At 51.1% G+C, this 22798-nt stretch overlaps 1 protein-coding gene across 1 annotated transcript in view; it reads right to left on the bottom strand.

Moving 5' to 3' along the window:
- Positions 1–9323: 9323 nt before the first annotated feature.
- The window catches only part of LOC142294903 (calpain-2 catalytic subunit-like), a 62709-nt gene continuing 49234 nt past the window's right edge, over positions 9324–22798 (bottom strand). The window contains exons 11-13 of the mRNA XM_075337967.1: positions 13560–13768; positions 10171–10215; positions 9324–9473 (exon numbers count right to left, since the gene is read on the bottom strand). Coding sequence (XP_075194082.1) covers positions 10206–10215; positions 13560–13768 — 219 coding nt within the window. The 3' untranslated portion in view covers positions 9324–9473; positions 10171–10205. The remainder of the gene's footprint in view (positions 9474–10170; positions 10216–13559; positions 13769–22798) is intronic.

Genomic DNA, 22798 nt, shown 5'->3' with positions numbered 1-22798 from the left:
ACCCCCTTTTTATTGTTGTGGGCGACGGGCTAATGCACGAGCCCCGTATCCAGCTGCCACTCGAGCCACAGCCACGATCCCTGATCCGAGCGCCTTGCCAGCCTTCCCTGCCGTGGTCAGTCACCCCCGCCCACGACAAACCTTGGCGTCACGAACAGGATTCTTACCCCATCCCCTAACCTGGGTGAAGTGCGCCTTTTTCTGAACTGTTAATCCGTGAAACGCTGACATTTTTGGACTGCCACCATCTTGCCCGCCATCTTTGGCTCTAAAAACAACAACCTCACCTTCTTCATCCCCGAAAAGAGCGGGAGTCTAAAGCTCCGCCCATCTCCAGTGAACGCAGCCGGTGATTGCTGCCGGAAACCAAGGGGGGAGGTGAGGGAGTGGCATGTGATCAGAACTGATAAAGTGCAGGGACGCCAGCACTCTGCAGAAACCCGTTCCTGAATACCGGCAGCAAGATGTCGCAGCAACCTGGCAAGCAGCGCCCGGAGAATCCTGTCCCCGGAACCACTGATTGGATCGAGGAGCTGAGGGAGAGGATGTGTCGGAGGATCCAGGCCCAAGCCCACTTCATGCTGGTGAAGTGGACGTTGGAGATGAAGGGCCTCCTGGCACTAAGGGTACTTTCACACATCCGGCTCAATCCGGCTGTGAAAACTATGCAACGGATGCGGCGAAAACACCGCATCCTTTGCATAAGTTTTTACATGCGGCCCGTCCGTTTTTTTCCGGTTGCGGCATGCTACTGAGCATGCGCAGTGGAAAAAAACGCATGCGGTGACCGGATGCGGGTTTTTCCGCATCGCGCCGCATCCGGCCTCCATAGGTATGCATTGAAAAATGCGCCGCAGTGGCCGGATGCGGCGCGATGCGGTGTTTTTTTGCCGGAGCAAAAAACGTTGCAGGGTACGTTCGATCCGGCCGCGGCATCGGCTAAATCTGCCGCATGCGGCCAAAACCGGACCGAACGCAAGCCCCTGCGGCACAATACGGCACCAATGTAATTTCTATGCAAAAAAAAACCACAACCAGCGTTACAAAAGCCGGTTGCGGTTTTTCTGCAGAACGCCGTATTGTGCCGCAGAGCAAAAATCCGGATGTGTGAAAGTAGCCTAAGTTTTAGATTGTCCGTTGTGGTCCTGTAGCTTGGAGCTATCTGGGCCCCGCTCCCCACTATGGCTAAGTGAAGGAACCTGCTCTCAGGAGCTCACTCTTGGGATTACAGTGGGCTGCTTGCTAGGAAAGCCCTATCCCCCTCGTTGCGCTAGTGCCCCCGATCTCTGAGCTGGGTGGGAACAGTCCATAAAGGTCCCGTTCACCTCAGGTTAATTGCCGAGTTGCCTGAAGCTTCTCCCCGACCTAGGGTCCGTGTACCTCATCGTGCCTTAAGTCCAGGACCGGTGATAAGACCAGGCTGCTGGCCGTCTTCCTCAACGGGTTCCAGACACTTAGCCTCAAACCCTTGTGACAGGGGGTCCGACTCCTCTAGGTCCAGACCACCATCTGCGACCTAGTCTGCTTTCCCCTAGGACAGGGGTGGGGAACCTCCGGCCCGCGGGCCGTATACGGCCCGTGACGACATTTTATGCGGCCCCCGGGCACATTCCCGGGGACCATTGTGCTTTGGTGGCAGCCGCACTTTTCCCGGCTGCCGGCCCTTTAAATCCCACTGCCTGATGCCCTGTGGGTAGATGCTAGAATGTATGGGCTCTCTCCAGATCCTGACTTCCAGGACCTGACTGCAGCCCATACATTCTAGGCTTATCCCCGGCCTGTGTGCTCTGGTGGGCGGGTAAGCAGCACGCTGCGATAAAGTCACACAGAATAGCTGCAGCAGGTTTACCAGCCTCCCGGACCTGCTGTGTGTGTGACTCTCCCTCCCCCTCACTCCGAGTACTCAACCCATCGCTGCCCCCCCCCCCCCGCTCAGTGCTGTGTACCCCCTCGTACTGTGTGTACCCCCCAATGCTGTGTGTACCCCCTCGTGCTGTATGTACCCCCTAGTGCAGTGTGTACCCCCTAGTGCAGTGTGTACCCCCTAGTACAGTGAGTACCCCCTAGTACAGTGAGTACCCCCTAATGCTGTGTGTACCCCTTAATGCTGTGTGTACCCCTTAATGCTGTGTGTACCCCCTCGTGCTGTGTACCCCCTCGTGCTGTGTATACCCCCTCGTGCTGTGTATACCCCCTCGTGCTGTGTATACCCCCTCGTGCTGTGTATACCCCCTCGTGCTGTGTACCTCCTAGTACAGTGTGTATCCCCCAGTGCTGTATGTACCCCCTAGTGCTGTGTGTACCCCCTCGTGCTGTATGTACCCCCCAATGCTGTGTGTACCCCCTAGTGCAGTGTGTACCCCCTAGTGCAGTGTGTACCCCCTAGTGCAGTGTGTACCCCCTAGTGCAGTGTGTACCCCCTAGTACAGTGAGTATTCCCTAATGCTGTGTGTACCCCCTAATGCTGTGTGTACCCCCTAATGCTGTGTGTACCCCTTAATGCCGTGTGTACTCCCTTGTGCTGTGTACTCCCTTGTGCTGTGTACCCCTTAATGCTGTGTGTACCCCCTCGTGCTGTGTACCCCCTCGTGCTGTGTACCCCCTCGTGCTGTGTGTACCCCCTCGTGCTGTGTGTACCCCCTCGTGCTGTGTGTACCCCCTCGTGCTGTTTACCTCCTAGTACAGTGTGTACCCCCAGGTGCTGTGTGTACCCCCTAGTGCTGTGTGTACCCCCTAATGCTGTGTACACCACAGTGCTGTGTACCCCCTCAGCGCGGTGTAACCCCTCACTGCTGTCCGTGCCCCCCCTAGTGCTGTCTGTACCCCCTGGGTGATGTCTATGCCCCCCCACCAGTGCTGTCCGCACCACCTAATGCTGTCCATGCTGCCACCAGTGCTGTCCATGCCACGGTGAGTGCTGTCTGTGCCCCCCTTATGCTGTCCATGCTCCCCAGTGCTGTGTGCCACCCCTCAGTGCTCTTAACTCGCTACTGCTGTCTGTACCCTCCCACTGCTTTCTATGCTCCCCAGTCCGTGCTCTCCTGTTGATGTCTATGTTCCCCCAGACCTGTCTGTCTCCCTCGTGCTGCCACCCAGTGCAGTCCGTGCTGCCACCCAGTGCAGTCCGTGCTGCCACCCAGTGCAGTCCGTGCTGCCACCCAGTGCAGTCCGTGCTGCCACCCAGTGCAGTGCGTGCTGCCACCCAGTGCTGTGCGTGTCCCCAGTAATGCCTGTGCCACCGCCAGGGCTGTCCATGCCCCCTACTGATGTATATGCCCCAGCCCCTCCTGTGATGTATATGCCCCATCCCCTCCTGTGATGTATATGCCCCAGCCCCTCCTGTGATGTGTACTCCCAGTGTCTCCTGTAATTTATGCGCCCCGGCCCCTCCTGTGATGTGTATGCCCCCAGCATCTCCAGACAGAGACAAACCTGGAAAAGCAGCTGTGAGAAACAAGATGATCAATATCACCGAACATCACAATCGTACCAAAGAGAAGCAGCTCCGGCCACCACAATAGGGGTGAGTTAATTAATCGTTTGACCAAATATAGCAGGGTTATTTTTCAGGTTGATAATGTTGTGCGGCCCCCAAAGGTTAGTAGGAAATTCCAAATGGCCCCCGGCAGTAAAAAGGTTCCCCACCCCTGCCCTAGGAGCTCCAACTCAAGGCTTCCTCAGAGCTTTTCACAGCTCGAGGGCTACCACTCGACTCACTTGACACCTCCCGCCTCCCTGTCTGACCCCTAGGTGAGCAGCCCTATTCCTGCTTAAGCAGCCCACTGGTGTGCTTGACAGGTGTGGTGCAAAGTATAATTTCGATTTGTGAATGCTGATGGAGGCAGCACTGCAGGACAGAGATCCAGAACCATGGGGGGTTGAATACTGCACGAGGAGGGCAGTTTGTGCAGTAACCTGTGACGACCTGACTAGACCAGGGGCGTCACATCAGCATGGTACCTTGTAAACTAGAGCATTCAGCCTGGGGGGGCGGAGATCCTCTGCCTTGTATTGACTCAGAGGGAGAAGAGTGTCCTGCAAGCGGTTCCTCAGTATTCACCCCTCCCCCCTGGTCTGCCGCGTTCCAGTCCCCGGTGTGCTTTCTGGGAGCCAGCAGTCCAGAAGCATGTGGTGTCAAGGTGGGTCTGCAGACTCTCACCAGAGCGTTGTGCAGAGCGGGCAGGAGAAGCAGGAGAGCGCTCCAGCTGTGACAGCCAAGTGTCAGCAGCACATTTCCCGCCAGCCATGAGAGGCCTAGGAGACTGCTGAGGGGGGTGTGCGGGCTCAGTCAGGTATGGCACAATACCGTTTTTCCTGCGGCTGGGAGTCCCCTCTGCAGGCGTCTCTGACCGGAGACCCGTCTTCCCCTTCATCTGACCACGGTGACTGCCTGTGGTTGCTGGTTAGTGGCAGTGTTTGCAGCCGTTGGTACGGAGCTCTCACAGTATGCGTCTTGCAGGCGCCATGTCCAGGCCACGCCCCCAGCACTACTGATTTTTAATAAAAGTGCTTGGAAATCCAAGGCTTGTACTGAATTTGAAAATGATGGACCTCTTCCAAATAAGTTTTCTCATCTCTAGTCCTTAGGTTCCAACTCTGCGTTTTAACCAGTTGACTGGCTGGAAGATAATGCAAAGGAAATGGAGGCTCTGGTAGCCATGCAATCTAAAACCGCTTCACCATGTTCTGGTCTCAGCATTCGTCCAGTGGTACCCGGGCCTAACTTGGCATGGCTGTGATAGGCCCGGAAGTGCCCACAGACTTAAAGCTTATTGGTTGTCTACGCTGCAGCTTTTCACCAAGCTTCATTCTTGTGGCTAACCCAAACAGTAATACGTACTTCTGTTTAGAAGTCCATGTTCAGGGTTTGGCACCGCATACTAAATGTCCAACCCCTTGGGTACACTCGGTGCTCACCCCAGCGCCAGTCGCTTGCAGTGTTTGAACGGCTCACACTGCGGGTAGAGCCAGCGTTCTCTGATGAAGTGGGTGCAGAAAAAAAATGGAAAAACCCAGTCCACACTTCCTCGGAAGTGGTCTGCTTATGGCTGGCTGCGTGTGGGTTGAGAACCAAACTGCCAATCAGTGACTTCAATGAAGTTCAGGTCAAGTTGTCTATCTAACAAAATTTCTGTGCCGCCCCGGTGACGACCGAGGTGCTCGGATCTGGGGCGGTCGTGACTTGAGGGGGCCAAACCCTGGCTCAGCGAGCACTCAAAACATTTGAAGGGGTTATTTACAAGAGAGAAGTTTGTGACGCCACCTGCGAGTTGCGGTAATGGGAGTACTGCCGCTGCTGTAAGGAGTACCGGGGCAGATGGTGTAAAGCAGTAAGGTGTCAGTCCCTCCGCAGGTAGGGAAGGCCCCGGACTCTGGAGTTTGGTAGACTTGGGAGGACAGCTTTGGGAGAGCAGGGTGCAGGGATCAGGGTAATCACTGTGGTTAGTCGTGGTGTTGGATGAGGTTTACAAAGTAGACACACACACTGTGGTAAACCAAAGCCTCTGAGTGCTGCTGCGGGAAGCCCATTCAAGTACCCAGTCCCACCGGTGTCACTAAGTGATTCAGAACCTGCCTCCGTGCACTGTTTGTTGTCTGTTGGTGGTCCCCGCAGTTTGAAGCTGCTGGGGGCCTCGCTCACCATGTGTGGTGTAGCTGTGCTCTTGAGGGCTGGCACTTGGGACTTCAGTGGGTTGCTTTGGTTCGAAAACCCTGTCCCCCGCGTTGTGATGATGCCCTTGTACCGCCCCGCGCTCAGCTGCAGCCGAGCCGCTCGGATCCGGGCTCGTCGGTGGGTGGCTCGAGCGCTTCCGGATCCGGGGTCACTTCGCTCTGAAAAGGGACTGGCGCTTTGAAGGGGACGTAGGTTTACGGCCGGGGCCGTGGTTTTAGTTAAGTTCGTGACGCCACCCACGGGATGTGGTGAATGTGGACACTACCGCTGCTGTTTACTAGTCACCCGGGGAAGATGTTGCGCAGCAAGGTGTTAACCCCTCCGTGGGTAGGGGGTGATGGCCCCGGGACCCGATTGGGAAGGACATGCTGGTGGGGTGCAGGGCGGTGCACGGCCCGAGGGCACAGTTGTACTCACGATGATTGACACACACGAATCTCTGGTAAACCAAGATGATGGTGGTCGGTGCCCGCAGCCGGCTGCGTCTGGTCCCCCACCCGGTTTGGTGGTCTCTGCCTTTCTCCTGCACCGTGTTGTGTAGCTGTGGACTACCCGCGCTTCAGCGACAGGAGCCTGCTCCCCGGCTTTGTGTATGTCGGGAGAGCCCGTTGCCCACAGACGCTGGCCCGTGGAATCTCTCTGCCTGTGCGGTGGCTTTCTATCCCCCTCGTTGGGCTGTTGTCTTCAGTCGGGACTTGGGTGGGAAAGGACCTAAAGTCCAGACCTCAATCAGTTAATTAACTTTGTCCAGTAGTTTCTGGACCTTGTTTCAGGGTCTGAGTACCCCCCTTTGTGCTCTGGTTTCCAGTCGGTTCCCCGGTTCGGTACCGGCGGGCCACTACCCTGTCCCAGTCCCTTACGGTCCCACCGATCCGTCTTCCCGGCTCCTGTAGGCTGAGGCCACCATATGCCTCCTAGCCAAAGGTGGCTGGGCTCCGACCCAGACACCTGTTGTCAGACTGTGGCAGACCTCCTGGACCTGTGAACTCCTCGGCGGGCGTGTCCAACTGCCTGGGCATGCCCCCTGGTGTGTCCATCAAACCCTGAGGGAGGTGAATAGGGTTTTGTGTTTGGCTGATGTTACCTAGTGAGGGACTGGTGTTGTGTGGGGCGCTATTTGTGACTACCTGGCTAGTCCAGGGCATCACACCCTCAGTCTCTGAGCTCTCAGGGAAGGTCCTGAAGATCCTCTCCCTCTGCAGGTTAATTGCAAGATGTTAAATCTGCTCCTGACCTAGGGTCCTGTACCCCCTCCGAGACCGCGTCTGTCGCACCCCAGACTGACGTCCTGCCCCCGGACTCCGACTCCTCTGCTCCCGGACCACTGTCTGCGACCCAACCTTGGTCTAGCTCCCCAGGAGCTATCACTCCAGCTCCTCACACTTTGAGGGCTCTCCCTGAACTGACTTCCTCCCTCCCACCAGTCTGCCTGACCCCTAGGTGGGTGGCCCTGTTCCAGCTAGACCAACCCACTGGTGTGTCTGACAGGTCATGATGTAAGGTATGATTGGGATTTGTGGTGCTGATGGAGGTGACACCAGTTTTCTTAGGTACCTGGTACTAGGGAGGTAGGTCTTGCACCCTGGGCAGAGGCTCCCTGTACAACCCTGATGTATTCAGGGGCGCTACATTTCTATGCTTTCTCTCTTTCAAGTGGTATTGAAATTGCTCCAGTTGATTCTGCTTCTCCCGAGAGCTTTTTCATCAAATCAATTTGTTCTTTAAGTTTATTGGAAAGAGTAAAAAAGTGTCTCCTTCTCCTCTTCCGCAGTGAACTGATCGTAGCCTCCATTTCCAAGTTTTCTAATAAAGCTGGATTTTTTTAGCGAGTCCCCAGAGCAAGTGAAATATGCAAATGGCGGGGAACAATTTCAGATTTAATATAATTTTTGAGGCTCCACCAGGAGGCAATTTGATTTTTATATATTTTGGTCAATCGGTTCACTGCGGTTTATGAGACTGTTTCTGGAAGAGGAGAAGCTCATGTGACGCCCTGGACTAGCCAGGTAGTCACAGATAGTGCCCCGCATAACACCTGTCCCCTAACAAGGTAACAGCAGCCAACCACATTAAACCCTAGTCCCATCCCTCAGGGCTTGATGTTCACACCAGGGGGGCGGAGCCAGGCGGTTGGCCACGTCCACCGAGGAGTTCACAGGTCCTGAGGCAGGAAAACAGTCGGTAATTAGTGTCAGTTGTTGTCAGTAGTAGTTGGTAGTTGAAGTTCAAGTCTAGCAGCAGGCCTGTGCCTGGTCTGCAGCGGTCTGACAGGTGTCTGGGTCGGAGCTTGGGCACCTTTGGCTAGGAGGCATATGGTGGCCTCAGCCTGCAGGAGCCGGGAAGACAGCTCGGTGGAACTGTGGTGGACCGGGACAGGGTAGTGACCCGCTGGTACCGACCCGGTTAACCGACTGGAAACCGGAGCACAAAGGGGGGTACTAAGACCCTGAAACTAGGTCCAGACGCTACTGGGGACTAGCTAATTAACTGATTGAGGCTAGGACTTTAGGTCCTTTCCTACCCAAAGTCCCGACTGAAGACAACAGCTCAACGAGGGGGATAGAAAGCCACCGAACAGGCAGAGAGATCCCACGGGCCAGCGTCTGCGGGCAAAGGGCTCTCCCAACATCCACAAAGCCGGGGAGCGGACTCCTGGCGCTGAAGCGCAGGCAGCCCAACGATACACAACACGGTGCAGGAGAAAGGCAGAGACCACCAACCGGGTGGGGGACCAGAGGCAGCCAGCTGCGAGCACCGACCACCATCATCTTGGTTTACCAGTGACTTGTGTGTGTTACTAATCGTGAGTACAACAGTGCCCTCCGGCCACACACCTCCCTGCACCGCCCATCACACAGCACCCAACGGATCATGGGGCCACCATCCCTACCCACGGAGGGGTTAACATCTTGCTGCGCAACATCTTCCCCAGGTGCCCAGTAACCACAGCGCTGGTGTCCACCTTCACCACAACCCGTGGGTGGCGTCACGAACTTAAAACACGGCCGTACACCTACATTCCCTTAAAGCGCCAGTTCCCCCTTCAGATCAAAGTGGACCATGGGGCCCCCTGGTCCGGAAACGCTCGAGCCACCACCCAGCAAGTCCGAACCCGAGCGGCTCGGTTGCCGCCGAGTGCGGGGCGGTACACTCATACTTTTTACTCTTTGCGATAAACTTAAAGAACAAATTGATTTGTCGAAAAAATTCTCGGGAGATGTAGAATTTGTCTCTAAAGAAACTGCTCTACAGAATCAACTGGAGCAACTTCAATCCGACTTGAAAGAGAGCAAGTTTAGGTCTAGAACAGAACTTTACATAAAGTCCGGCTGCACCTGCCAAACCCGAACATCCACAGGTCCGCTCATCTCTACTCATCACTACTCTTTAGTCTTCAGATAAAAGGGGAGACCTTAATGACTTTAACTGTAAAGTCCTGACCATATTATATTATTCCAGACAGGAGTTTAGAGTAGGGATGGTTGGGAGAACGTTTCACTTAGTGGCAGATTCCGAGAAAACCGGCAAAAAGCTCCTCGGACTTGGCCATATTCAAATAAACCTTTCTTGCAATGTAAAGAGTGAAGCTTTGTAGAAACCTATAAAACACATGAGAGTAACGACAACAAGATGCTCAATTCACACAAGAGAATATTATGCAGATTTTATTGAAATGACTTTTTTTTTGCTTATAACAGATATAATATGATTTTCTGAGCGTTGTGATTGAGGGATTAAATGAAGCCTTTATCCTGGATTCTCATCATTGTGGATCTCAGGCCAATTTTGCGAGGAGCCACTGTGAGAAAAAAAAAGATAAATTAGGAAAAAACAAACATGGCATTAATGTGCAGTCAGGATTAAAGTGGACTTGTGCCGGTCAGTACTTGGCCCCCCCAGGGGCGGATTATGGTCAGAGGCTCCACCGCTCTGGATACAAACGAGCCGGTATGGCACTGGATTGTGCCGCATGTGCGGACAATGCCGTGTGACGCCAACTGGGAACCGCAACTAAGTCTTGGGAATTAAAGTTCTAAGTATGGATTCATGAAGACTGGCGTTGTATAGACCAGAATTGATAAAGGGCTCGTTGAAGTACAATTGACTAAATTCATGCCACTTAATGAATTCAATGTGAGCTCCTCTATGCCAGAAATAATACTCCACTCCAATGGAGATGCATTTCTGCAAAGAAATCCAGCCAAACTAGCATGAAAACACAAAACGTTCCATTGTGCAAAAATTTTAGCCAATATTCAAAGCGTTTTCATATGTTTCCATATACCACTTCTCGATATCCATATTCTCCTTGGTAGAACTTTGTGTCTTTCAGAGTTGTACTAATAATTAATAGTTATGCTGGAGTATACAGTAAATCCACGTTATTGTGACGGGTGAATATGTTCCTGGAGCTGCTTCTTTTCTCTGTCTCACACTTTAGCGTTCTGACATTATTATTCAAATAACTTTTAAGATAATGTATAAAACAATCTCACCTCATCTGGATCCTCCCCGATCAGCATTCAGCAGGTTAAACATGTCTGTAGAAATAAAGCAATATAGACATCCGATTACTGTTATGTGATCTACTATCACTTCTCCTATTACCAACACAATGGTAGTCGACAGAGAGGTGCCGTCCACCGGTAAAAGAGATCTGTCAGCAGAACTGATCCACCAAGTTGCTGACAGATCTACGTAGGTGCTAAGATAGCGAGAGAAGTTTTGCTTCCTCATGTGCCAATTGGAAATGATCAGACAAGTGTCTGTTGGGATTACCGAACCCCTCAGCTTTGAAGCTGCCGTTATCTCATCCACCGCTACTAACTGACAGGGCGAGTAATGTGCGGCGTTACAAAAAAACAATACACATCACAAATCAGCAAATAACATGGACATATCTGGTGTCCCTATAATCGTAACGAACCGAACACCACAGCGATCAGATTATTGATGGGGATCGGTAAATAGCGTAAAAACATGAAGTGATTATTTATTGTTCTCTAATAAATCCAAAAATTGTAAGCTGAGGTCGTGTTCACACGTAGCGTAAATGTTGCGTTTTGTCTCCAGATGTTCAAAAAACAGAACACGATAACAATCTTCTCTAATAATTGCATGTTTTCTATGTATTTTTATGCATTTTCTCGATATTTGATACATGTTTGTTACAGATGTGAATTTAGGGTTTTAATTATTTTAATTATATTTAATACTAGCTGTAGCACCCAGCATTGCACAGGATAGTAACTGTCTCTGTTTCTCTCCCAGTCTCTGTCTGTCTCCCCCTATGTCTGTCTGTCTCTCTATCTATTTCCCTGTCTGTCGCTGTCTGTCTCTTTCCCTGTCTGTCTCTTTCCCTGTCTGTCTGCCTCTTTCCCTGTTTCTTTCCCTGTCTGTCTCTTTCTCTGTCTCTCTCCCTGCCTGCTGTCTCTTTCCCTGTTTCTGTCTCTTTCCCTGTTTCTGTCTCTTTCACTGTTTCTGTCTCTTTCCCTGTTTCTGTCTTTTTCCCTGTTTCTGTCTTTTTCCCTGTCTGTTTCTTTCCCTGTCTGTCTCTTTCCCTGTCTGTCTGCCTCTTTCCCTGTCTGTCTCTCTCCCTGTTTCTGTCTCTTTCCCTGTTTCTGTCTCTTTCCCTGTCTGTCTCTTTCCCTGTCTGTCTGCCTCTTTCCCTGTCTCTTTCTCTGTCTGTCTCTTTCCCTGTCTGTCTCTTTCCCTGTTTCTGTCTCTTTCCCTGTTTCTGTCTCTTTCCCTGTTTCTGTCTCTTTCCCTGTTTCTGTCTCTTTCCCTGTTTCTGTCTCTTTCCCTGTTTCTGTCTTTTTCCCTGTTTCTGTCTTTTTCCCTGTCTGTCTCTTTCCCTGTATGTCTGGCTCTTTCCCTGTCTCTTTCCCTGTCTGTCTTTTTCCCTGTCTGTCTCTTTCCCTGTCTGTCTGCCTCTTTCCCTGTCTATTTCCCTGTCTGTCTCTTTCCCTGTCTGTCTCTTTCTCTGTTTTCCCTGTCTGTCTCTTTGACTGGCTGCATTGTGACATGCCAACATTCCATTTAAGGGCGTGGCTGCGCATTCTTCTGAAGTTCTGGCTGCATTGTGGCTCCCAGCTCCATTGACTTTAATGGAGGCAGGATTTTTGGTGAATAACTGTAAAGTGCGGGGTTAAAATTTCCCCTCAAAACATAGTCTATGATGTTCCCTGAGTCAAAAGGGGTGTCTGTGCAAAATTTCGTGATTGTAGATGTGACGGTGTGAATTCCTTTAGCCAACACACACACACACACACACACACACACACACACACACACATACACTCAGCTTTATACATTAGACTACAGAAAAGCTTTGATTCTACATTTAAAGATTCAATGGCTTTTTTTTTGCTTGCATTTTTTCAGGTCCACATAGAATCTTATACAGAAAAAATTAGCACCGAAACCACACAGTTCAGCACATCCAATTGGCTTGGTCATTTAGGCCGTATTCACATGTTGCGTTTTTCTGCTGCTTTAATTTTGTACAGAAATTCTGCTGTGTTTAACTGTCCAAGCAAAGTGGATGTGATTCCATGAAAACTTCAGCCACTGTGTATCTAAAGACGCCGCTGAACTCTGCGGTTTTAGTGCTTTCTTTTCTCTATGTGGAGCTTTATAAAACACATGGAAAAAACTGCAGTTACTTTTTTAAGTGCAGAATCCAAGCTTTTCTGTCCTATAAAAAAAAAAACAAATAAAAGCACCTCTTCACATCGGCACCAAAAACACATAAAATAAGGGGTAAAGGCATAAAAATACAATAATCAGAGGAGATTGTTATTCTGTCGTTTGGTGCAGGTCCTGGAGTAAACAAAAATAGGATTGCTGCATTGTGTGAACTCGACCTTACAAACACAAAAAAACTCAACATGTCATAAAGCGAAGATACAAATAGATGAGAGTTTTGACTGTAAATGGAAAAACAGTCCTGGGCATTTGCCCCGTACAGCCAAATGGGTGTGGCTTGGGGTGTGGTCAAAATTTGCCACGAAGCGCAGTGCATGTCACATATGTGCCTCTTTATGTTCTTCCAAAGCTGAGAGGTATGCTTAACTACTAATAAGGGTCTAAAGGGAAAACTTTTCACCTTGCAGAGACTGAAACAATCAATCTTGCTATCAGTGGTGAGGAGTCTTATAGCTTCAATGCTCCTCTGGGAAATATTCAAATTGTCTCTTCAGGGAGGAAGGAGACAAACTCTAGTTCCTCCCAAGAAGAGACAATTTGAATATTACACAGAGGAGCATTGCAGCTATAAGACCTCCTTACTGGCAGCCGGACTGGTTTGTCAGTCTCCACAATGAGAAAAGTTTTCCCCTTAGACCCCATTATAGCTTCTCATACAGCCAGATCTCATACTTTGCACTGACGAGGGACAATCATCCTGAAACACTGTCTGCAAATTGAGGGTCTGATCTGGCATAAATCCTAGGTCATATGAAAAGGCTCGTTGGAGGGTCACTTTTGACTTTTGGAATCGCTACTTCCAATAGGTGGCGCTAGAGTTTGTCTCCTTCCTCCCTGAAGAGACAATTTGAATATCTCCTAATAAAGAATTTACCGGTGAAACAGGTTGGGCGGCCATGTTAGTTATCAATTCTGAATTAGTGTCTTAGAAATTGACCGTTTCCCGAGAATAGAATTCAATAATGACGACTAATATGGCTGCACTTCCAAATGCCAGTTATAGCAAAAAGGCCATAGCTAAGGAAAAGAGACATCGTTACCAATCTTTGGGTCTAGCCATGACGGTGACATCTGATTTATTATAATATGGTCACATTTCCATTTTAGAAGTGACAACATTTTAATTTACAGCAGATGTTCCCAAGTAATGGAAGTGTTTTCCGGAATCAGTACTCACTGTGCTCCGGTTGGCTTCTCAGTGAAGACTCTGAGGTAATAATCAGCATCTTCTTCTTTATTGTGGTTCGCTGCCACAATGACATAATTCCCTGGAAGAAGCTCAAATCGTTTTGCCACCTCTCGGTAGCGTCCACGTGAAAAAGATCCCACATCCTTATTGCTCTTAAAAAACTCCATCCCCAGAGGAAGTTTATCCGAAGGGTTAACCTGATGAGAGATGAGTTGAGTTATCCTCATTGTGTTGATTCGACAGTGGTGGCATCAGTCTCGACTATCTTCATAAGAGAGTGTTTTGAGGAGCGTTAAGAGGAAATCCTGATAAAAACGCATCTAAAGAGGTTTATGTACAATCTACTTTTCAGTTCATGGGAATTTTTTGAGCATTTTTTCTTTCCTTAGGAAGCTTTCAAAAACATCTGATGGCTATGTGCTCACAGAGTTTTTTGAGGAGTTTTTGGAGAAGAATCGGAGCAGAAACTCTCCAAATCCTTCTCAAAACTCATCAAAAACTTGCAGTTAAAAGAAGTGACCTGTCAACTATTTTGGCATTTTCAGCTCAGAAGACACTCTGTACATTACAATCCATGTGAAAGGGAAAGATCAAAAGATGCCCGGGAGATGAGCAGATATTTTTGAGCATTTTTCCATAGGTTTTGCTTAATTTAACACTAGTGGTTTCATCATTATTGAAGTGGAAGAAAGAGAAAAAGTACATTACAAGCATAGTGGATGGGATTTCTAGAAATCCTGAGCCCACTGTGCTTTTTTTTCCCGCAGCAAACACTGACTTGCGGTGCAGCTTTCGAAGAAGCAGCATATCAATTGTTTCCTGCGGATTCGCATGTGTCCTCCATAGGGAGGAGACAAGCAGGAGACCACAGCACACTGGACCCTGATTGTAGGTACGAGCAGGTGCTGTCTCCTGCGTTCTCCAGCGGAGGAGACTCGCGGCCCCACTGGTCAGGACCCACTGCATCCAGGACGCAGCTGGTCCTGATCATAGGCACATACCATAAACTGTTATGTAATGTATAATGTGCAGTAGTGCTATATATGGTTTCCAGACCATAGGGAAAAAGATAGTTAACAGATGAGACTAGCCCACAGTGGGAGAGGTTAGAGTGTATGGAAAGTGACTGTTTCCTTGCCACATTAGATAGTGCCCAACGCATGAGTAGAGCAGATCTATGGTCTGAAAGGTTGTCAAGGCCACATGCAGTTGAACTGTGGCAAACAGGAGAAAAGACGATGAAAACCAGATGGCGTGATCTGAAGAAATTGACCGAGATACAGATCAAGAGACAGCATTAGTTCCAGTGGCCAACCTTAGCATTGGAGTGCCCTGGTCAGAAGGGTTCAGGGAGAAGGACAATTAGCATTCAGATCCCGAATGACTTGCTGATCGTAAATGTAATGAAGTAAGATGCAATAACTCAAGAAACAAGGTGACTGTCCCGGGTGAGACTTCTCCAGGCGCCTGAAAGCTTGAAGATTGACACCAACCATACTGGCAAATCCGCTCCTCTAGAAGGAGAATCAGACTTGGAACCCATGGGAATATAGAATGGATTTCCCGGACTGTACTGTAATGTTGGGCTGGCTTGTGCTGAAATTGGCAGGACCTGTGAGAACAGGAACATACCAGATGTGTCTGAAGAATGTGTGCTTACAGAAACTGTTACGGTAACGTATGAGGAGTTGTGTACCCGCTATCTGGTGTATGCAGTTGTCATTGAAAGACTGTTCAGTAAAGCTCAATTGCTTAAAAGGAAGTGGTGGCCTCCTTGTCGAAAAGAGCTAACATCAGGTCCTGGCCAGCCAAAGACATTGGCAACATGCTGCCTACATGGGCATGGAGCCCATGCAACACGAACGCACAGAGCCAGGCAGGGCCTTGTTTCTCATGTAGTGTTCTGGGGAGCAGCGACTACTGCCCCATGCCACGTTATGTGCCGCCCCCGTGTCAGCCGAGCTGCTCGGACCTGGGTTCTCAGTGGCTCGAGGGTCTCCGAACCCGGGGGTCATGCGGCCACTCAAATGAAGGGGGGTATTTACAAGGGATTAGAAAGTTCATGACGCCACCCATGGTATGTGGTAATTAGGAGTACCACCGCTGCAGTTGGGAGTACCCGGGGATGATGGAACGGGGCAGCAAGGTGTTAGAACCCTCCACGGGTAGGGGGGAATGCCCTGGGACTCGGTGAGTGGGGACTAAGGCTGTGGGATGCAGGGATCACTTTTGTACTCACTCAGTCCATTAAGCAGACACCGACAACCGAGTAAACCAAGTCTCTGGACACCGCTGCCGCTGATGGGAGCTAGTTCGGGTCCCGTCCCCAATGGTGCTGCCTGATGATCTGTGACCTGCCTCCTGGAACTACGTTTACTTCTCTGGTGGTCCCGGTAGTGTGAAACTTGCCGGGTTCCGCTCCCCACTATGGATAAGTGTGGGAGCTTGCTCTCAGGGTTCACGCTTGGGATTTTCTGGACCGTTTTGGGTGGAAAGTCCTATCCCCATCGTTGCGCTAGTACCCCGATTCTGGAGGGTTCGGAACGAATTTTGAAGGCTCCGTTCTCCACAGGTAAATTATCGGATTGCATGCAGGTACTCCCCGACCTAGGGTCCATGTACCCCGTCGTGCCTCGATCCCAGCCCGGTGATGGTGCGAGCCCCTTGCTATGATCCCCTGCGACCGGGGGTGACTGCTCTAGGCCCAGATCACCGTCTGCGACCTAGGCAGTCACTACGGGAGCCCCACTCCTGGCCTCCTCTGAGCTCCTCTCAGCTCTACTTCTCTTACTAACTCTCCAGACTAACTAACTACACTTCCTCACCTCCCCTCCCTGACCCCCCAGGTGGGCAACGCTATTCCACTCAAGCCGTCCACTGGTGTGTTAGGTGGGTGTAGTGCAGGGTGTCTCTAGGGTTTTGATTCGCTGCTGTAGGCAACACCATGTGGTTAGGGACCCATAACCAAGAAGGAGGTGGATACTACACGGGAAGGTAGATTGTGCAATACCCTGTGACGACCTGATAGTCCAGGAGCGTCACAGTTAAGGCCCCGTCACACTAAGCAACATCGCTAGCAACATCGCTGCTAACGAACAACTTTTGTGACGTTGCTAGCGATGTTGCTGTGTGTGACATCCAGCAACAACCTGGCCCCTGCTGTGAGGTCGTTGGTTGTTGCTGAATGTCCTGGGCCATTTTTTAGTTGTTGCTGTCCCGCTGTGAAGCACAGATCGCTGTGTGTGACAGCGAGACAGCAACAACTAAATGTCCAGGCAGCAGGAGCCGACTTCTGCGGAGGCTGGTAACCAATGTAAACATCGGGTAACCAAGAAGCCCTGTCCTTGGTTACCCGATATTTACCTTTGTTACCAGCCTCCGCCGCTCTCACTGCCTGTGCTGCCGGCTCCTGCTCTGTGCACATGTAGCTGCAGGACACATCGGGTTAATTAACCCAATGTGTACTGTAACTAGGAGAGCAGGGAGCCAGCGCTCAGTGTGCGCTGCTCCCTGCTCTCTGCACGTGTAGCTCCATGCGCTGGTAACCAAGGTAAATATCGGGTTGGTTACCTGATATTTACCTTAGTTACCAAGCGCAGCATCTTCCACGTGGCGCAGGGGGCTGGTCACTGGTTGCTGGTGGGATCGCTGGAGCGTCGCAGTGTGACATCTCACCAGCAACCTCCTAGCAACTTACCAGCGATCCCTATCGTTGTTGGGATCGCTGGTAAGTTGCTTAGTGTGACTGGACCTTTACATGAACATAGCCTTGACCCTGGAATTGCTGACTCCGGTCTTCCTCACGTCTCCTTCCACCATTCCCAATCTTATCTAAAATGACTACACAGACACCGAATATCTTTGGATAATTCTGGCCATAGCAGCCATTTATTAACATAAATACATAACCAATAAAATTGCAATATGGTAAGGTCCTTGAAGCTACTACCCTGGTGATTCCCATAAACCGAACCATAAAACCAACTTGCTCCCAGCCGTTACCCACACTGGCTCAGGCGCACCAAACTGTAAGGGTTAATCCTTCGTTAACCCCAACACACCCACAGGGGCCCCGACATCCCCGTCGGGATTCCCCTCCAAATCACCAGGTGACCAGCAATTGTGCCAATGAGGGGATCCACACCCGTATGGATTCCCCGAACAATTTTAAACCAACTTCAAGGGCCCACCAATAACACGCCACTCAGCCACTACGACCCGAGAAACCCCCCCCACCCCCCCCGTCTCCCATATGATGCACACCCAGACATACCATAAATATCAGGGAGGGCAGGCGGGACTCTTCCTTCAGCCAGAGGAGCGGGAAAGTGCCGCTCCTCCCCTTTGGCCATCCAATCCTTTCAAAACGGGCTCACTCCCCCTCCCCCACCCATGACACCCTGACCTCCCCACCAATCAGGGGTCATGCCGGCCTCCGCAAATGCCCCGGGGAGGGGGAGGGGGGGCAATGCTCCGTCCTCTCTTGACCCTGGAATTGCTGACTCCGGTCTTCCTCACGTCTCCTTCCACCATTCCCAATCTTATCTAAAATGACTACACAGACACCGAATATCTTTGGATAATTCTGGCCATAGCAGCCATTTATTAACATAAATACATAACCAATAAAATTGCAATACGGTAAGGTCCTTGAAGCTACTACCCTGGTGATTCCCATAAACCGAACCATAAAACCAACTTGCTCCCAGCCGTTACCCACACTGGCTCAGGCGCACCAAACTGTAAGGGTTAATCCTTCGTTAACCCCAACACACCCACAGGGGCCCCGACATCCCCGTCGGGATTCCCCTCCAAATCACCAGGTGACCAGCAATTGTGCCAATGAGGGGATCCACACCCGTATGGATTCCCCGAACAATTTTAAACCAACTTCAAGGACCCACCAATAACACGCCACAACGAAGGCACCTTGATAACCTTCAAGTGCCCGAGACCCCCCTCAACCTCAGGGCCCTTTCAATACCACCCTGCAAGCCGAGGGCCCACAAATCGATCCCTACCGCATTTAAGTGCACCCCATCAGCCAACCAAAATTCCTCTTCCGTCCTTTCCAACTCCACATGCCGGATACAAACACCCCCATTCCGACTAACAAACTTTGAAATCGCCCTATTCACCTTTGCCCGCGCCTTGTTCAGCCTATCAACAGACCGCGCTTTCCGCCAACTCCTTCTCGCCACCATCTCCGACCAAACCAACGTAATCCCTGGAAAGGACACCCATAGCCGTAACAAGTCGTGCTTGATGTCTTTTATTAGGATTCTGAAAGGCCTTTCCCCTAGATCGTTCCCCCCAACGTGTAAGACCAAAACTTCAGGAGGCCTGTCTAATCGGGCATGTTTATGCACCTCTTGTAACACCCTGCTCCACCCTAACCCCCGAACCCCGAGCCATCGTACGAGAGCCACGTCCCTGGCGAAGCCTAACTGTCTCCCGTTCCTTCTCGCATCCGCTCGCCGGGCTCCCCAATACACGTAAGAATGGCCCAGGATCCAGACCAGCGGGGGGGAGGGAAGGGGTGTTTCTGCAATACAAAAGCACAAACAAACAACCATTTTAGTCCCGTATACCCTCAAAACGAAACACCAACACCCCGGCCGCCCCCCCCCCCCCCCATTCACCGTAAGAGTCCCCACTCAGTTTCCGACCACCGCCTGGGGGCGGACGTATAACTTAAAACGCCCCGACTTCCACCTACCAATCTGTTTAACCGCGTCTTCAGACAAACCGCACATGGATGCCTCCGTTGCCGCCCCTATGCGAAAAGAATGCGATCCGAAAGACTTAGGATCTAACCCCAATGACTTCAAACACGCCCTGAAAACACTCACAAACTGGTATCGTGATAAGAAAGACCCGTCGTTATGACATAACAGCGGGCCGTCCACCTTTTTACGAATCTGTTCAAAATTCTTGAAACACCTCAACGGGCACATATCCGATCCCCCAACCGCTCCCAAACACACTCGCTTCCCTGCCCCCCGTTGATCAGTTTTAGATTTTCTTATCCAAAATTCAATTCCCCTGTCCACCGCCATAATGTCACCACGACTCAAACCTCCAGGGGACAACTTACTGAGAGATACCAATTCCCCCACCCGCAAGGCTCCAAAAAATGCCAAGGAAAACGCCAACCTAAACAAATGTGCCTCAAACGGAGATGTACAGACCTCACCCAACACCCCACCCAGCCGTTCCAATAATCCGAATGACACTGGTCGTCTACCATCCAGTAGCTTTCGTCCTCTGCGAAAACCCCTCAACGCCTGGACAACCAAAAAACACTTAGTTAAATCCCGTAACCCTCGTAACCGGAAACCAAATGCTAACCCTGCCATGAAACGATTTGCCTTCGTAACTGACCACCCTGCTACCGCCACTTCCCCCAACTTTTCCAACAATATTCCCAACTGATCCTCTTCAGAAAAATCCCCACCCTGCAACCATTGCTCCCAAAGCCCCCATGCTGCCTGATATGCTGTCCACGTGTTACCCGACAAGGACGCCCGAATTAGCGGTCCCGCTACCCGAAGACCACGTTCCAAAGGTGTGCTGGGCACTCCAACCCGCTGGACTCTGCCTCTGGTGCGCAAACCCGGAACCGATCCCACTGAAAACGAGAGAGGGAATCAGCTATTAGGTTCTGAACACCTGGCACATGAGCCGCCGTAATACATGCGTTAATTTGCAGACAAACCAATACCAATTCCCGTAACACCCGAACGACCGGAGGAGAGGACGCCGAAAACTGATTAATCGCCAGCACCACCCCCATGTTGTCACAGTTAAAACGAATCTTCTTGTTTGCCAACTGGTCTCTCCAAAGATGAAGTGCCACCATTATTGGAAAAATTTCCAATAGCGCCACATTCTTTGTCAAGCCTTCAGCCGTCCAGTTGTCCGGCCACCGACCCACACACCACTGACCCTGGAAGAAAGCTCCGAAACCTGAACTGCCCGCCGCATCCGTAAACAACTCCAGGTCAAAATTGTCCACTACATCCTCCATGAGCAGGGAACGACCGTTGTAATGCTCCAAAAACTGTCCCCAAACTGCTAAGTCCGCTTTGTGTTCTGCCGATAACCGAACGTAATGGTGCGGAGCAAGCACCCCCGCCGTTGCCCTGGCAAGTCGTCGCGAAAAAATCCGGCCCATTGGCATCACCTGACAAGCAAAGTTAAGTTTTCCCAGTAGGGACTGCACTTCCCTTAATTGCAGTTTCTTTACCCGCCGTGCCCTTGCCACCTCGTCCCTCATGGCCGCAACCTTGTCCTCAGGAAGCCGGACTTCCCAGGCCACTGAATCGATTACAATGCCCAAAAAACTTAAACTAGTAGTCGGTCCCACAGTTTTTTCAGGCGCCAAGGGGACCCCAAAGCGGTCCGCAACCCACTCCATAGTTGCCAAGATCCCGGCACACTGCGCCGAATCGGCAGGACCTACACACAAAAAGTCATCGAGGTAATGTACCAATGCTGACAAGCCTGAAACGTCCCGAACAACCCACTCCAAAAAGCAACTAAACGTTTCGAAAAATGCGCATGAGATTGAGCACCCCATGGGCAAACAGCGATCTACAAAATACGCCCCCTCCCAAAAGCAACCCAACAACCGGACACAATCTGAATGCACTGGCAAGAGCCGAAAAGCTGATTCAATATCTGTCTTAGCCATAAGTGCCCCCTTTCCACATTTTTTTACCCATCTTGTGGCCTCATCAAATGACGTATATACCACCGAACACAGTTCAGCCGGTATCCCGTCATTTACCGACCTACCTCTTGGGTAAGACAGATGGTGAATCAGCCGGAATTTTCCCGGCTCCTTTTTTGGCACCACCCCCAGCGGCGAGACCACCAGATCGGGAAAAGGAGGGGCCTGGAACGGCCCCGCCATCCTCCCCAAACCCACTTCCTTGCCTAATTTTTCCGCCACGACCGCCGAATGCTGGTAAGCTGACAAAAGGTTCTTCGTCGCCGCCGGCACATCAAAATCGGGAGCCGGAATTCTGAAACCCTCCCCAAATCCCAACCGCAAAACTTCAGCTTTCTCCCTATCAGGGTACCTATTTAGGTACGGAAGCATCGCGGCTAAGCTCACCGGCGTCAGACCCTTGGGTATGAGTTGTGCCGGGCTTGGATTTGCCTTTCTTAAAGCACTTTGCCGCCCCATGTGAGGTCCCATTACAATGGGTACAGAGGTGCTTGAAACGGCATGTGGCCCCGAACTTGCATTGCCCCTCATTGAATTGCCAACACACGCCGGGCTTTTGCGATCCCCCCTGACCTTGTTGACTACCGGCACCCTGCGTTCCAGACTGGCCGGCCGACCCGGCCCCGCCCTGAAAGGGCTGGCCATACCTCGACGGCGCCATAACCCGCAACCACAACCCGATATCCTTTTGGTCCCATCTAATAGAAGGTCGAACGGCCTTCCGCTGACGAAACTGTTCGTCATACCTAAGCCACGTCTGTCCCCCATACACCCTGTACGCCTCACCAATAGAGTCCATATAGCAAAACAAATGTGAACAGTTCTCCGGCGCCTTTTCGCCTATCACACTCGCCAAAATAGCAAAAGCCTGTAACCAATTAGTGAATGTCTGAGGGATCAAGCGCCATCGCCGCTTCTTCTCATCCTCTTTCTTGCTATCATCCTTTTTTCCTTTGTCCAAATTAAATTTCGCCAACGGCAGCAGGGAGAAGATCTCTGCGTATTCATCCTTCCAGATCTTCTCCCTCACCTCTGTCTTAAGATGGGAACCCAAGGGGCCCTCGAAACAGACGAAAACCTCGCCCCGCGCCCGATCGTCTAAATGAAGCCTGTCCTCCTTATTCTTTTCCGTCTGAACCGACACCGGGGAAGAAATACCTGCAACCGGCGTTTCACTAATGCCCAGGACAGGTGGATTAATCCAAGCCCCCACTGGCCCTGAGTGTTCCCTTGCCCCCCCAATCCGCTCCAGCAACGTACGCACGCAACCAATAAGCTCTCCCAGCTCCCCCCTTCCTGACACATATCCTCCACCCCCCACGGGTATCCCCTGACTAAACCCTGGGTGACCTACATCCCCCCTTGCGTTCTGGACCTGACAATACTGGGCAGACAAACAAGACATTTTGAGAGGCTTGTCTGCATCCTGTTTGTGCATTAGATGTGTTGGCCTGGGCTAACTGGACTGGTTGCCCCTTTTTTGCTGTGAGTA

Source organism: Anomaloglossus baeobatrachus, chromosome 3 (genome assembly GCF_048569485.1).
Source record: "Anomaloglossus baeobatrachus isolate aAnoBae1 chromosome 3, aAnoBae1.hap1, whole genome shotgun sequence".
In the NCBI taxonomy this organism is placed as follows: Eukaryota; Metazoa; Chordata; class Amphibia; order Anura; family Aromobatidae; genus Anomaloglossus; species Anomaloglossus baeobatrachus.
This window is presented reverse-complemented; position numbering and strand designations above follow the sequence as displayed.